The 17,881-nt window shown below is 36.9% G+C and overlaps 1 protein-coding gene across 1 annotated transcript in view; it reads right to left on the bottom strand.

The window, feature by feature from the left end:
- The window catches only part of RPGRIP1 (RPGR interacting protein 1), a 72,701-nt gene that overhangs the window by 46,265 nt on the left and 8,555 nt on the right, over positions 1-17,881 (bottom strand). The window contains exons 3-8 of the mRNA XM_032481647.1: positions 17,676-17,771; positions 13,549-13,776; positions 12,118-12,216; positions 4,019-4,151; positions 1,262-1,536; positions 3-102 (exon numbers count right to left, since the gene is read on the bottom strand). Of these exons, the coding sequence (XP_032337538.1) occupies positions 3-102; positions 1,262-1,536; positions 4,019-4,151; positions 12,118-12,154 (545 nt within the window). The 5' untranslated portion in view covers positions 12,155-12,216; positions 13,549-13,776; positions 17,676-17,771. The remainder of the gene's footprint in view (positions 1-2; positions 103-1,261; positions 1,537-4,018; positions 4,152-12,117; positions 12,217-13,548; positions 13,777-17,675; positions 17,772-17,881) is intronic.

Below are 17,881 nucleotides of genomic sequence, written 5' to 3'. Positions count from 1 at the left end.
ACAGTTCGCTGGGTTCACTGGCTATTTCTCCTCTGGCTTTTTCACTTGTCACATGTTCCTTGAATGTGGGAGGGGCTGTGTAGCTCAGCCGGTCCCTTGACTCTGAAAGTTTAGACAGAAGATGCAGACTCTGGCAACAGATTTCTCCAGAACATCAAGCACTAGAAATGGAACACCAAGTGCTGGAAGTAGGGAGCCTTGAGACTTGGGGGAAATCCTTATATGACCAATGATCCCAGAGGAGAGATTCTCAGTCTTTACTCCTGCATAGATAAGCAACTGCAGATCTAACAATTCAGCAGGAGTACAGACTCTTAAGTAAGTGAGTATAAAAGGGAAGAAGAAAGAACAGAGACTGTGTGTCTATGCATCTTTATCTCTAGTGCCTGGTATATAACTGGTATTCAATAATGCTGACGTTAAACTGAATTGAAATTTAGACTTACTTAGTTTTCCTACTTTTAGTTGTTTTCACAAGGATTTGGTTTGCTCAAGTAGGGAGCTTGAAAACACAGGGCCATACTGAACAAAACTTAACTTTGAACCCCCAGGATAAAGACATCCCATGCCCACAGACGTTAAGCAGGGATGAGTAGGCCAGGTGAAGGAAATTTACACACAGATTTGTATTGAATTCAATGTTGAGTTCCACAGCAGCCAGAGACTCCTAGCCAGAGACTTAGCCACTTGGAATATAGGAAGAGAAGAAGCTGCAACTCCTCACTTAATAGCCTGGACTTCAGGAATGGACTCTGGGAATCTCTGAATCCATGGACTGTATGCAAAGTTTTGTCTACAGGTACCCGTATGTTTCTTGGGAGGAAGCCTAGCTTTGCTTATGGTTTCAAAGGAGTCCACTTCCCCAAAAAGGCAAAGAATCCCAGTTTTAGAGGCATGGCCACTTAGCCCAGAGTCCCAGAGTCCCAGAGTCCCAGGAAAGGGACCTGTCTTAAGACCACTGCCTCTTACACCTAAGCAGGTCATCAAAGTTATCTCTGCTTTCTAGACCCTTCAGAACTTGATCGGTGAAGTTCAGTTTCCACTGTCTGATTCTCATCTCAGCAGTACTTCACGGTGAACTGAGAATTTTGAACCTGACATCCTACTCAGAAAAAAAGATTTTAGGGAGGTAGAAAGGAATGAGAACAAAAGAACAAAGTGGGGTAGTGTACGGAATGAAGGCAGTGAGGAGGAAATGCGGCTGGCAAACCAACCCTTCCCAGTGTTTTTGTCCTGTCGGGGACTTGGTCCTGAGCCTCACCCCTCTTGGGTTTCTCGGCCCCCAGCGCCCCTGCGGTGTGGAGCTGTCTGTGTCCCACGTGGACGCGAGGCTGGGTGCGGCGGGGAGCAGGGGGGCCCACGCGCTGGAGCTGCAGTTGCAGCCCGTGCATGGGAGGGCGCTGATGCTTGGCGGGGCGCTGCCGCCACCCTGCGTTCCGCCGCCGCCTAGCGGGCTCCCGGAGCTGCTCAGCCGTTGCTACCTCGGGCCTCAGGTCCCGGCCTGCCGCGGTTAGCCGGAGCAAGGCTGTCCTCATCCTACGGGCAAACATAGAGCTGGTGGCACGTGCCTTCTCCTACGACAGTTATTATTTACACAGTTTATTTGGCGGCAAATAACCCGAATTGATCTCTAATATAAACTTATGTACTGTTTATTGTGCAGTGATCACACACTCATCTTGGTAAAAAATAGGGCACGCCTCAATATATTTGTCTACTTATTTTTACATTATATACAGTTACTTCTATACTGATAAATTACGATCATTATAAAACATAAAAATGCTAGTTTTTTTAAAGAAAGATAATTAAATATAAGTAGAAATTTTAATATTTACTTCTCACATCCTAATTGTTCTTATACTCCTGCATATGAGCCCACTTTCAGGATTATTTCTCTGCAGCCCCCCTGGATACACGCAGCCTTACCTACAGTGGATAGTCAATCATTATTTATCATCTTGACCTAAAGTCATACTTTTATAACCATTACCATCAAATTCTGTGGTCCCATTGCCTGCCAATTCTGACATTTACTGACTATGCGGCCTGGGTCATGTCATTAGCCTTTTGTGCTCAGTTTTCTCATCTTTAAATAAAGATAAAAATACTACCTGCCTCATTGGATTGTTAAAAGTATTAAGTAAGTTAATATATATAAAGGGCTTAGAGCAATGATGGTGCAATGTAAGCACTGTAGGAGTTAGCTAGTATTAGTACAGATAATTATACCCAGATAAAGAAATCAAAGCATAAAACAGCTAGGGTAACTTGCCCAAAATCAGAGGGGACAGAATCCAATTTAGCCACCTAATATCTATAATCTCAAATGCTTTTTGGTTATCAACCAAGAAGCAAGAGTTTTTGGCCCATGCAACTATCTGTCTTCACTGGATTCTCATGTTCTCCACAATATAAAAGAATCTCCAACTCTAAAGAGTGTTGGCATATGTGCTGGAAGCCTGCAATCCTGCAAATTCTAAATGAGACTCTGAACCATTCCTGGAAATTACCAATGAGAAAGCACAAAGCTGCTTTTGACCTCGGGGAATTGGTCTGACATAGCTAGTCCTCAGTGTTGCTGGAAGGTGGCCTGGTGCTCACAGCTAGGCCATGTTATCCTTCTGTAGGACATAATCTCATGGAACAGCAACATCACACATTGTCACGCTGCGACCATGACCGAGTGATACAAAACAAGGCCGCTGCATACTTTTGTCTCAGCACAGAAACAAGGTCACCGTGCCACCCACAAAATACCAAACATGCACCTCTCCGGGCTAATATGAGTGACTGTTTCTTCTTTCCAAATTACAAATTTAGCCTCACTCTAGCCTCTCCTTCCTGTAGATAAGATTTGAGATATCCAAGCATAGAATTGCCCCTGCTTTCTGATAGCACCAAATCTGGAGCAAACTCCTGTTACCTTGGACCTTCCCCTAAATCACCCAGCTGAAGCACAAATCCTATAAATATGCTCTTTCTAACACATTCTCACTGAGATGCCGATGTGCATTTTTTCTAGCTGTAACAGTAATAACCCAACTTGCCCAATTAGGTGTGTTCCTGGTGGTCTTTGGCTGGAAGGCATTGACACCTGTATCTTCAAAATATATCCTAGAGATTAACCCCAGACTTTCCGGAACTCTCATGCTCCCTGTTTATCTACCCACACCCCATCTCAGATTCCTTTCCAGGTCTGCACCCAAAAGATACACTTTTGAAAGCCAATACCCTAAAGTCACTGTATATGGTATATTTTGGAGTTAAGAGCTTTCAGCTCTGCCACTCCCTAGCTATGACCTTGGACAAGTTACTTAACCTCTTTGTGCTTCCTTTCCCTCTTAATAATGCTTCTTTCACAGTATTAAGTGAGTTAATATTATTTATAATATTAAGTTAGTTAATACATATAAAGCACATGTAACATGCCTGCATATAGTAAATGATCAATATGATTTTCAGTTTGGTTTTGCAAATAAAAACCCCTTTTCTTATTTGCCCCTGCAGCCTTTATTCCCCTGAGATTTTGGCCATTCTCCTGTCCGCATTCTCTTTTTTGTGACCAGGGCAAGAGCCTTCCCAGTCTCTTGCTCTCTGGATTGGAATAACTGATGATGTTTTGTGGACTGTGGCCACAGTCGATTGATGTGTTTGGCAAGAAAACAGAATAAAGCAATACTGCTTCAAAAATTATTTTTGGAGTTAACCATCTTTGACATTTGAATTGTTTTCTGGTATAGACATTTCAGGAAAATGTATTCTTTTTGGTTTCTTGTGGTGTAGGCCTGGTGTAGATACTGATTTTCAAGACTTAAGGAGAACTCTAGGTACCTTTTTTTTTTTCTTTTCAGCTTGTATTCATTATAAATTATATCTGTCAGCATACCTCTGCAAACATCTTTATGTTCATGTAGTTCTTTTAGTTCTAGAAGTAGAGTTTCCGGCTTATAGGATTCCAGGGTTTTTTGGGTGTTTGGGATTAGCAGATACAAACTATTACAGACAGAATAGGTACCTTTTGATCTCATCCTGTTGCTTCCAAAAAAGCTCCTTCACCAAAATGTGCTCATCACGAAGACGAAATAAACTGTCTTCCAGTTCTTCCCGGCTCATCCTGCTCAAGGGCAGTTGAGTTTTTATATTCTTACCTAAAGTCCCAGGAGAGGGTAAATAGAGATTATTTTTACATTTAATTTTTTTTAACCTTTCACATCTCTTATCACATCTTGCCCAGAGGGCTTGAATCTATTTTAAGTCATGCGTTTAAGAGGAAATTCAGGAAGTATATGAAATGTGTACTAATGGACCTCTTTATCATTCCGTGTCACTCCTGGATATGGAAAATCATTCCATGTCATTCCAGCATATGACTCAACCTCCTGTCTGTAAAGTATATTCCCTTTATAAAAGTAGAAAATAGGACTTTTAGTCTACTTATTTTTTATTTTTAATCCACTCTTTTACTTTCCCTGCTCATTACGTAACTTGGACCTAGACAAGGATTGTGCCCACAACTGTCTTCAAATCCTCAGTAAGAAAAAGGATAGAAAACTTTCTTGATTATTGAGTCATCACCTTTGTTTTTGTGGTGTGGAGAAATTGTCCCCAAAATTGCCTCCTTGGAATAGAGCCTCTGTTTCATCTAAGCAGAGGAAACTACAGTACGTTGTTAAGTGTTTGAGTGTTCACTAGCCTAAGCCATCTCTGATCCCATGGAAATCACCCAGAGCTCAAAATACAACTCCTCCTCTGGAAGAAAGAGAGCTCAGAACCACCTCAGGTACCACTGCCACCTCTCTAATCTACCCTTTGGAAATGATAAAATGTAAGTTTAAAAAAAAAACAACTTTATTGAAGTATAATTGCCATGTTTTACATTGAACATATATAAAGTGTAAATTTTTATTAATTTTGACAAATGTGTGTATATATATATATATATATATATATATATATATATATATGTATACTTGTGAAACCATCAGCACAATTACAATAATGAACATATCCATCATTGCCAGGTTTCCTCGTGCCCTGTTGTAATCCATTCCTCTCCACCCCATCCTAACCCCAACAACCTCACCTTTGTTCCCAGGCAAACACTGATATATATGTTTTATGTCACTTTAGTTTCCATTTTCTAGAATTTTATATAGATCAAATCACCTATTATATACCCAGGGTTGGGGTTTTTTTTTTGGTGTGTGTGTCTGACTTTTTTCACTCAGCATAATTATTTTGAGATTTATCCATGGTGTTTTATATATCAATAGTTCCTTTTGATTGCTAGTAGAATTCTGGATAAACTATAATTTATTTATCCATTTACTGTTGATGGACATTTGGATTATTTCCACTTTTGGCTATTACAAATAGAGCTACTATGAATATCTGTGTATAGGTCTTTGTGTGGCATATGTTTTCACTTCTCTGGGTATATACGTAGGAGTGATATAGTTGGATCATGAGGTAAGTATATGTTTAACATTTAAAAAATTTATAAATTGTTTTCCAAAGTGATTATACCATTTTATATTCCCACTAGCAGTGAATGAGAGTTCTAGTTCCTATACATCCTCATCAACACTTGGTCTTTTTAATTTTAGCCAACCTAGTGGGTAAATAGTCATTTTAAGTATATTAATTTGCATTATTAATTTACATTTTCTTAATGGCTAATGATACTGAACATTTTGTGTGTGCTTATGTGCCATCTGTATATCTACTTAAATAAAGTGTGTGTTTAAGTCTTTTGCTCATTTTTTATTGTTAGATTTTTTAAAAATCTTTTTTTGTTGAGTTGTTTGTAAATTTTAAACATAAGTCATTTGTTGGATGTACGTTTTGCAGGGTTTTTTTCTCCCGGTCTGTGTCTTGCGTTGGTCCTTCCAGGCAAGAAGCCTCCCTACTCTCTAATTCCAAGGATCTCTTTTTGTCAGGATTAGGAATGAGAGAAGATGAAAATAGAGCAGGTAACAGCAGGCATAATCACTGCAGCTTAAAATCATGCATATGAAGGAGAAATCTTGAGGTGAGGTGAATTCATGGAAGTCAAGGATTGGCTAGTCTCTGATTCTATTCCCTCCTCCAGGGAATCATTAACCCTTTAAGACCCAGATTAAGTCAACTATGTCTTGGATATCTTCCTTCTTATGAGGCTAAGATTTTCCACACAATGATTTTCTGTGAATGGTCTTCTCTGATTAAATGATAGTGAAAGACTGTCTCTTCAGTTAATGACACAGTCTTCCCCAATAGAGAATATTATCTGAAGGAGTTTGGATTTCTATCTACACAATCTATTTGGTCTCAAGAAAACCAGCATGAGCCCAGCAGTTCCTGATTAAGGCAAGTCATCCCCCTCCTTCTTTCGTCCAATCACCACTCTCTCCCCTGCCCCAATCAGTCCCTGCGGACAAATGATTTAACCTTTTGAAACCAAGTAAAACTCTCAGGCCTTGGCCAAGTGCTTGGCTTCCCTTCTGGAGACCCCTTTTTCCTCACCTATCTCACATGAATCAACTAGCTATGGCTCAACTAGACAGGTTAGTTGTAATTGCCACTACAGTTTATTCATTGCCATATGTTATAACATCTTCTAATTATTTTGTTCCTAAAAGAAAGGTAATAAATAATGTCTCTCTCCTTTTTTTGTTTATTTTCTTGTGACTTTTTTTAATTATAAGTTTTTTTCTGAAATATTTTCAAAATGATAAATCTTTAGCTAGACTCATCAAGAAAAAAAAGGACAGGACCCAAATCAATGAAATCAGAAATGAAAAGGAGAAGTTACAACCAATACCACAGAAATACAAAGGATCACAAGAAACTATTACAAACAACTATATGCCAATAAAATGGACAACCTAAAAGGAATGGACAAATTCTTAGAAAGATACAAACTCCCAAGATTGAACCAGGAAGAAACTGAAAATATGAACAGATCAATTGCCAGCACTGAAACCAAATAAGTGATTTAAAAACTCCCAACAAACAAAAGTCCAGGACCAGGAGGCTTATCAGGTAAATTCTACCAAACATTCAGAGAAGAACTAACACCTACCTTTCTGAAATATCCCAAAAAATTACAGAGGAAGGAACAATTCTGAACTCATTCCACAAGGCCAGCATCACCCAGATACCAAAATTAGACAAAAATATCACAAAAAAGGAAATTACAGGCCAATATTACTGATGAACATAAATACAAAAATCCTTAACAAAATATTAGCAAACCAAATCTAACAACACATTAAAAAGGATCATATACATGACCAAGTGGGACTTATCCCAGGGATGCAAGGATTTTTCAATATCCACAAATCAATCAATGTGATACATCACATTAACAAACTGAAGAATAAAAACCATACAATCATCTCAATAGATACAGAAAAGCTTTTGACAAAATTCAACATCCATTTATGATTTAAAAAAAACTCTCCAGAAAGTGGACATAGAGGGAACATACCTCAATATAATAAAGGCCGTATATGACAAACTGACAGTTAATATCACATTCAATGGTGAAAAGCTGAAAGCATTTCCTCTAAGATCAGGAATAAGACAAGGATGCTCACTCTTGCCACTTCCATTCAAAATAGTATTGAAAGTCCTAGCCACAGCAATGAGACAAGGAAAAAGAAAGAAAGAAAGAATGGTATTCAACTTGAAAGTGAAGTAAAACTGTCACTATTTGCAGATGACATAACACTGTACCTATGACATAATACTAATCCTAAAGATGCCACCAGAAAACTACTCAAGCTCATCAATGACTTCAGTAAAGTTGTAGGATAAAAAATTAATATACAGAAATCTGTTGCACTTCTATACACTAATAATGAACTATCAGAAAAATAAATGAAGGAAATAATCCCATTTTCCATGGCATCAAAAAAGAATAAATACCTAGGAATAAACTGACCTAAGGCAGTAAAAGACTTGTACTTGGAAAACTATAAGACACTGATGAAAGACATATATCAGGAGATACATGAACCTCAATGTTCAAAGCAGCATTATTTACAATTGCCAAGATATGGAAGCAACCTAAGTGTCCATCAACAGATGAATGGATAAAGAAGATGTGGTATACACACTCACACACACACTCACACACACACAGTGGAATACTACTGAGCCATTAAAAAGGATGAAATTTTGCTATTTGTAACAACATGAATGGAATTGGAGGGTATTGTGCTAAATAAGTCAGACAGGGAAAGACAAATACTGTATGATATCACTTATATGTAGAATCTAAAAAATTAAACAAATAGTGAATATAACCAAAAAGAAACAGGCTCATAGACATAGTGAACAAACTAATGGTTAACAGTGGGGAGAAGGAAAGAGAGGAGGGGTGAGATAGGGATAGGGGATTGAGAGGTACAATTATGTATAAAATAAATAAACTAGAAGGATATATTGTATAGCATGTGGAATATAGCCAGTATTTTATGATGACTATAAATGGAGTATAACCTTTAAAAATTGTGTATTATTATATTGTACACTTGTAACTTATATAATATCATACATATATTTCAATAAAAAAAGAAACAAAATATATTATGGTCCATCTAGCATCAATAATTGAACAAGCTCTAGATACTAGGTGGCTCTGATTACATCCCAGCTCAACAAGGTCTCACCATAGATCCTCCTTTTTTAAAAATTAAACTTAACATGCTTTATGTTACATATATTATGCAAAAAAAATAACATACCAAAACTTACAGGATACAGCTAAAGCAGGGATAACAGGGAAATTTATAGCTATGCATTAAAAAAGGAAAAAGATCTCAAATCAATTATCTTTCACCTTAAAGAATTAGGAAGAGGAGGAAAGTAAACCCAGAACAAGCAGAGAAAGAAGATAATAAAGATTAGAACAGAAATAAATGAAATAGAGAATAGAAAAACAATAGGGATAATAAAACCAATCTTTCTTTGAAAATTTTCTTTGAAAGATCACAAAATTAACAAAACTTTAGCTAGATTGACCAAGAAAAAAAAGAGGAGACTCAAATTACTAAAACCAAGAATCAACAAGGGGACATTACTACCAACCTTAAAGAAATAAAAAGAATTATGATAGAATCCTACAAATAATTGTATGTCAACAAATTAGATAACCTTGGTGATAACTAGGTCTATTCACAGATGATGCAATTTTTTAATCTAGAAAACCCTAAAGAATCCACTAAAAAATTTTTACTAGAATTAATGAGTTCAGTAAGGTTTCAGGGTATAAGATCAATAAATAAGAATCAATGGTATTCCCATATACTAGCAATGAACGATCTGAAAATAAAATTAAGAAAACAATTCCATTTATAATAGCACCAAAAAATAAAACACATAGGGATAAACTTAATGAAGAAGTATAAAACTTGTACACTGAAAATTATAAAACATCATTGAAAGGAATTAAAGTATATTTAAATAAATAGACATCCCATGTTTATGGATTTGAAGAGTTAATGTTGATAAGATGGCAATACTTCCAAAATTTATGTACAGATTCAATGCAATCTCTATCAAAATTCCAGTTAGCTCCTTTTTTTTTTTTTTTTTGCAGATATGGACAATCTGATCCTAAAGTTCATATAGAAACACAAGGGATCCAGAACAGCTAAAATAATGTTGAAAAATAACAAAGTTGGAGGACTTATATAGCTTAATTTCAAAACTTACTACAAAGCTACAATAATCAAGACAGCATGGTATTGGTATAGGATATGCACATAAACCAATGAAACAGAATTGAGAGTCCAGGGAGAAATCCTTACATGTATGGTTAATTGATTTTTAACAAGCATACCAAGAAAATTCAATGGGGGAAGAATAGCTTTTTCAACAAATGGCATTGGGACAACTGGATAGATACATGCAAAGGAATGAAGTTGGATCATTATCTTGCAATGTATTAAAAATTAACTTAAAGTTGACCATAGACCTAAATGCTAAAACTACAAAATTCTTAGAAGAAAATATAATACCTTTGTGACCTTGGATTATGCAGTATCAGATATGACACTGTGGAGTTAGACATGGAACCAAAAGCACAAGTGACAAAAGAAAAAATAGGTAAACTGGACTTCATCCAAATTAAAAACTTTTGTGCTTTAAAGGCCACTATCAAGAAAGTGAAAAGCCAACCCATAGAATGGGAAAAATATTTGCAAATCTTACATCTGATAGGAGACATGTATCCAAAAATCACAAGTAACTCTTACAACCAACAATATAAAGGCAAACAACCCAATTAAAAAATAGGCAAAGTATCTGAGACATTTTTCCAAAGAAGATAAATAAATGGCTGAAATATATGAAAGATGTCCAATGTGATTTTTCATTAGGGACATGCAAATCAATATCACAAAAAGAAAGAATAAATTAAAAAAACAAAACAAGAAATCAATGACAATAACAACTATTGGTGAGGATATGAAGAAATTGGAACTTTCATACATTCCTAGTAGGAATATAAAAGTGTACAACTACTTTCAAAAATAGTTTGGGAGTTCCCCCAAATAACAAAAAATTACCATATTTCCAAGCAACTCCACTTCTAGGTATATACCTAAAAGAAATGAAAACATACGTCTACACAAAAACATATACACAGATGTTCATAGCAGCATTACTCATAATAGCCAAAGAGTGAAAATAACTCAAATATCCATCAACTGTTAAGTGTATAAATAAAATGTGGTATTATAATTCAGCAATAAAAAATGAAGTGTTAATAAATGGTACAACATGGATTAACTTTGAAAACATTATGCTAAGTGGAAAAAGCCAGACACAAAACAATCATATATTATGTGATTCCATTTATAGAAAATGTCCAGAATAGGCAAATCCATAGAAACTTAAAGCAGACTAATGATTATCAGGGGCAGGGAGAAGGGACATGGAGAATGTTTGCATAGGGTTCATCTTAGGGGTACTTAAATGTTCTAAAATTACATAGTGGGGATGAACGCATAACTCTGATCATAGTAAAAATTAATGAATTGTACACTTCAAAAGAGTGAACTTTACAGTATACCCCAATATAACTATTATGTATGATCTATATGTATTATATGCAACATATATTATATGTGTTTTATCATATAAATGTTATTATATGTCATATTTATCTCACACATATAAATGAGGTAATAGAAGAACACATATGAACAGTATAAATAATAATAATAAAGTGTGCACACACATACATATAAGCTTAAGAAACAGAACATTACCAGGACTCTGTAATTCCTCACTCATACTATTCCCCTCTTCCCCTGAGGTGACCACTATCTTGACTACTGTGTTAATAACTGACTTATATTTCTTTATAATTTTATAAAGAAAATTTAAATTATTCAATGTATTTATTACAAAGAAAACAAATTTATTATTTCATTACATGAATATATATCAATGTATATTCATCTTCTGATCAGTGGACATTTATGTTGTTTCCATTATGGAATGGAGTGCTGCTGGAAACATTCTGGTATATGTCTCCTGGTACATGTATGCAAAAACCTCTGCAAATTTTATACCCAGAAGTAAAGTTGCGTGTTCAACTTTACTAGATAATGCTAAGCTTTTTTCCGAAGTAAATGTACCATTTATACACCCATGGACAGTACACAAAGTGCCTTATCTTTAAAATAAAATTTACAGAAGTGAAATCAAGTGAAAAGAATTAATAGTAGCCATGAATACGACTGAAGGGTAGAAGCGTACGAACAAAGTTACAAAAATATCTTAAAGGGAGTGTAGAAGAAGCACTAGTAGGGCCGTGCCCTTTCCTTTTAAATTGCCTACCTCTGCTTAGTGAGAGGGCTTATCACATGGATAAATGTATGTGACACACTCATTTGTTCTTGGTTTTTGTTGTGATGTTTGTCATGGTGGCAGTTAACTTTACTTCCTAAACCCGCACAGTAAAACTTTTATAAGACTATACGGATAAAATGTTGAGAAGTTTGAAGAAAAGAGCTGAGAGCAAAGCAGTCACTGTGCAGGCTAGCAAGATGCCCCACAATAACAGACTGAGAGCTGTTTTCATTCTAAGAGGCATCTATCCTTAGGCACTAAATTTACCTTTGGACGTTGGTATCATAGGAGATATCGAGTCCATGTCTCTAACACATCCTTGATGTACTTTCCGCCAGCAGATGAGATGTCATATCAGCTCCCAAGCTGTGAGATATCCCACAGGACACAAAAATAAAGAAAAAGTTCAGCCAATTACATACAACTTCAGGATGCCTTCTGCAGTCTGTACTTGAGTTTCAGCAGGAATCTCTCAACACTTATGCAATGGTATACGACACATCTTAGTCTTTTTAGTAGTGGTGTGGATCACTCTATACAAAGGGCAAGACCAAGCATTCAGTAATAATAACATTATTTATTCAAAATGAAATCAATTTTTCTGATTTTAGAATTGATGCATATCATTTTGGATCAATTTTTAACTGTCTATTCAGCCTGGAAGCTAATGACCACACCCTCTGACTAAGGAATGAGCTTCTGACTCCTCTCCCTACTCCATTTATAGGGATTGACCACCCAACAACCAGTTTATATTCCATGATCCAGTTCCTACAGTCATCGTTCATTAGACCAGGGTTAGACAACTGATCTAAGCTGGGCCAGATTCTCTTTCCCAGGCATTTGGAAATGGGGCTAAGAGTTAAATTAGCCTCTTTGGATGGCTAGAACTATTACGTAAACTTGAGAGTTCTGGGATGGCCATATTCTGCTTTGTAGCCTAAATAACTGGGGAAATCCTATCTGCTGAGTCACCTCAAACCTTGGTCAACATTCTTTTCTTGGATTATAGTATCCAATCTCCTGGCTGTAAATACTATGTGCGTGTAAGTATATAAATATTGCTTCCAAAATTTTTATTTCCAGTTCTGACCCTCATTTTTGTACAACTTCTTGTCTTCTAAACATTTCCACTTGCATGACTGCTAAATATCTGAGACTCCCTTGCTTCACACAGGAATTTTAACTTCTCTCTCAAATCTCATCTTCCAGGCCTTCTCTGTCTCCATAAATGGCATTACCATCCTACTAGTTCCTAAAGTTTTTTTTTTTCATTTTGCAGTTCTTTTCCCCATCTTTTAAAAATGTTAATTTTTTTAATTGAAGTATAGTCAGTTTACAATTTTGTGTCAATTTCTGGTGTACAGATAATGTTTCAGTTCCTAAAGTCTTCATTCCCTCCTTTCTGTTATCCATTAGCAAATCCTTCAGGTATCTCCTGAAAAACATATCACCCTGTTTCCAAGGTCACTACTATAAATCAAGCCACCAGTGTCTCTTACATCAACAACTACTACTAAAACAGCTATAATGTTTGCCTAACGCTCTCCCCATTTCCCTCTCTCCATCCCCCTCCCATCGATTCTCCCTAAAACATCCACAATGCTCTTTATAAAAACAACCCAGGTCATAGCATTTTCTGTTTAAAATTCTCCAACAGTTTTCCTCTACATTTAAAATAAAATCTAAACTCCTTACCGTGGTCAGTGTGGCTCTGCAGGATCTGACCTTCTTGTTTTTTCAGATCATACTTTGTATTTCTTCTCTTCCAGCAAATAGCACTCTTTGACACCAGCCTCCTCTCTGCTCCTGAAACCATCAAGTTCTTCTTGCCTCAGGGCCTTTGTACATGGCTGGAATGTTCTTTCCCTTGCTCTGTACATGGCTAGTTCCTTCTTATCCTTGAGTCTCTCAGCATCTTTTCATCTGCCAAGGGGAATTCCTCTGACTTCATAACTATAATGAGCATTTCCTCAGTTATGCTCTATCGTGTCGCCCTGCTTATTTCACTGGTAAATAACATTTTACCATACTCAGAAACTACCTTCAGTTATTTGTACTTTTTAATTGTCTTTTCTCACTAAAATATAATGACTTCAAAAGCAGAAAATTGGTTTATCTCATTTACCTCTAGAGTTCCCAGTACTTGAACAACTCCTAGAATGTAGTAGGCACCTAATAAATATATATTGAATAAATGAATAGATGAATGAATACACAAATCAAGAGACAGAATAATAGTGAATGGCTAAGATGAGTTAAAAGTCCTGAAAGCTTTCTGTCCCTGATTTTGGTCTTTTCCAAGGCCTGTCTCCATCCCTGTTCTTAGGTTCTATAGGAGAGTACTATGTCCTATCCAACAAATTCCCCCTTTTGCTGAAGTTAGCTTGACTTGTCAACTGAAGAAGCTTGTTCACAAGCTTATTCTGAACAGAGAAATATAAAGAAGGTAAAAAGCATGGTAGAGAAATTCTATCACTAGGAGACAACATTAACATTTTGTTGATCTACTTTCCAGACAATTTAACTTGAATTGAGTCATTCGTATTCTATTCTGTAATGTTTCATTTTTTTAAACCACCGTAAGTGGAGAGCATCTTTCCAATGATGTAATTTTAAAAGGATCTATGCAGACTTCTACATTAAGGAAGCTGATAATCACCCAAAAGTTGAAATGCTTTCACGTTAGAAATAGTCCTAGGATTAGAACAGAATGGAAGCAACCAAGGAAATCATGTTGTTTTAAAGTAAATCTTCACACTGATGTAGCTTTTGTAGGTTTGCTAGGTTACCCCATTTTCTTAGCCTCCTACTGTAGGGAAGTAAGGGAAAGCAAAGGGAGGGGTGAGTACATCATAGGCCTCATCCTCTAGACCCGTAACCATTTGCAAAAAAATGGAGCTGTAGTGGAGGAGGAGATGCTGTGTTTCTTTAATATCTGGACCCAGAAAAGAGTGTTCTGGTTTATGACCATTCCAAAATACACCACCATGGAGGGGGTGGGTATAGCTCAGTGGTAAAGTGCATGCATGTTTAGCCTCCACAAGGTCCTGAGCTCAATCCCCAGTACCTCCATTAAAAGTAACTAAATAAATAAAGTTAGATTTACCTTAAAAAAAAAAAGAGAGAAATGAACAAAATACACCACCAAAGCTGTATAGCACCGTGGAGCAACTGGAAAGCACCACTAAAAGTGGTCAAAGAAGCGCTAAGAATGAAATGAAGGGTACCAGAATGCCAGAAAAGAAAACTCAGGAAGGAAAGACTGTCAGAGAAAATGAGATGAAGGGACATCCAAATGCAATGAAGTGGCCAGACTGAATCTCTCAGGAAAAAAGGAGTGGAGAGTAGATGTAAGTAAGAAGAATATACCAATTGTTTTGCACTCAAGGAAATGAAAGACTAAGGAATTCCATTGCAGTGGTACTCAGAATTGCAGTGGACTAGGGCGAGGGTAGGTGAGTGAGGGTAAAGAACAACCCTCTAGTAGTGATAGATGAATAAAGCCAGTGTGATGACATCAGGAATTAAAATTACAAAGCCAGCTCTCCTTTCTCCGATTTGACACTAACCTCGATTAAACTTGGAGCGAATGAACTGTAAATAGTGTCTGTGGTCAAGAGCCCAGGAATAAGAAAGACATGGATTCACATTCTTCTTTTGTTTTGTGACCACAGGCAAGTTACTTAACCACTCTGCTTAGTTTCCTTACCTGTAAAATAGGGATGAAATAGTTACCTCATATGATTATGATGAGGATCAATTGAAATAATACCTATAAAAAGCTTTCATAATGCTTGGCACTTAGCACAGGCTCCATATGAGCTAAATCATAGCTGTTTTTGTTGTTTTTGCTGAACTACTCTCTGGCCAATTGATAATTCTATTGTATTTACCAGTATAGCTTAATGATTTACATTATGATATAGATCATATATATTATATATACAACTTTCTTGTGTATTGACTATTATGAGTCAGTTCCCTATAGTATTTATATATTATGTGTGTTCACTAGTCTGTAAGTCCTTTGGAGGATATCTTTATATATATAACACCTGAGTGCCTGATAATCTGCAGATACACAATCATTTTCAATCAATTTATTATTATCACATTGGATTGTGGCAGAAATTGTTTTCCTTTTTAGAATTGCTTGTAATAATTTTACAAGGTTTTGAACTAATTGTCCTCCACCCCCCCCCCAAGAACACTGTGAAGTGACAGCCATAATGATGTCACTGATCTGAGTAGGAGAGAGAAAGAAGAAATAATTTAAAATCAAGTGAAACATCTGCTCAAAGGAATGTTAGTAGCATTTCCGTAGAGCATAGGAAATGATGCTGAAAAAAATATTCTGATCCTCTAAAAATTCATGGATTAAGTGGGCCTATGTGACAAAACATAAAAGTAGGGTTTTAACACTGCAAATTTAATACAGATTGGGAATTCAGGTCTTCCCATTACATAAGAAATTAACAGGCCCAATAAACAGTCAAGTTCCTGAAGGGGGGCTGCAGTTATGCTCCTTTGAGTTGAAGGTCTAGGGGAAGGAAGGGACAAAATTGTGAATAGACTCTAAAGAAAATAGTTTTGCAGTGAGTGAGGGAATTCTGAAGGAGCTGATCTTACGTAAGAGGACAGAATCAAAAGAGATGAAAGCATTGAGAAAGTAACTTGGAGACGCTATGAAGAAAAGTGTAGGCTCTGTAATTGTAGCGTCGGTTGCATGAATGCTCAGAAAAGATGACAGGAACTTCTGGAATTTGGATTGAACTTTCACCAGTATTACTGTGTGCCCATTTTGTACAGTTGCTACAAGGAGAAGAAAAATAAAGCCCTTGCTCTTAAGAAGTGAATAACTAATGAGAAGAGGAGAAATGAGAAAAGCACACTCTTAATGGTAAGGTAAGATATATAAAGCCTGTCAGAAGCGGGAGAGGACAGCTCAGTGGTAGAGTGCATGCTTAGCACACACAGCATGCACGAGGTCCTGGGTTCAATCCCCAGGACCTCCATTAAAGTAACTAACAAAACAAATAAATAAATAAAACCTAATTAACCCCCTCTAAAAAACCCCCAAAATTTAAAAGTCAATCAGAGAAGAACAAAGCAAAATGAGAGTGTGAAGGAAGACTGCAATTCACACGTACTTGAAGGATCAGGTAAAGCTTTATGGAGGGAGGGTTGTTGGAGTCTGGGAGGGATTTTGGCAGGTGGAGATACGGAGTGGTCTATACAGCGAGGACAGTTTGAATAGAGTCAGGGATAGGCAAAAAGCAGGTGGTCTCTGACAGCAGCAAGTAGGCATGACAAGTCTGAGAAAGAGAGCTGTGAAAACTGAAGTGAAAGGAAGCATATTTTGAAAGACCTTTCATATAAAGTAGAGAAGTTGTATTCATTCCGCAGTCAATGGGTGGGAATTACACATTTTGCGCTCAAGAGCAATAGAGTTAGAGATGTGGATGGGCTTTAGGAAGATTCATCTGGCATTAGTGAGTTAGAGAGACTGGCAGAGAGGAGGAGCGTTCAGATGGTCCTGTGGTTCAGGCAAGTGGCCTTGAACTAGGAAGGATGGTGGCAGGGGGATGGAAGAGTGGGAAGGATCACAACGGCACCGAGGAAGGAGAATCAAAAGATTTGCCAACTAGCTGGATGTGGGACAGAGTTAAAAGATGACAGGATTAAAGATGACCTAGTGATATTGTGCCTGGACACCTCAGAGACTGGCACAATACAAAATGAATAAATTTATCACACTCTTGTCAAAACCACCCCAGGGAAAGAAACGGAAGACTATGAATGCATATTAGATATAAACTTACAGTTCTTGCTTCCTCCAGAGAGCTCTCTCTAGATTCTTTTCTCTGACTGTTCTGGTGTCCTCTAGTCCTAGAGAATCCTCTTGTCCTCCTGGCTTGCTAAGAGAAGAGTTAATACAGTTCTGTTTAGCTCTTAAGATGTTAACTCTTTGTAGATAAGAGCTTGATAAGAGCTTGAAGGCTGTGCTTTTTCTCTATGTGTGATGTGG

Source organism: Camelus ferus, chromosome 6, assembly GCF_009834535.1.
Source record: "Camelus ferus isolate YT-003-E chromosome 6, BCGSAC_Cfer_1.0, whole genome shotgun sequence".
Classification (NCBI taxonomy): domain Eukaryota; kingdom Metazoa; phylum Chordata; class Mammalia; order Artiodactyla; family Camelidae; genus Camelus; species Camelus ferus.
The sequence above is the reverse complement of the archived record's forward strand: the minus strand, read 5'-3'. Positions and strand labels throughout refer to the sequence as shown.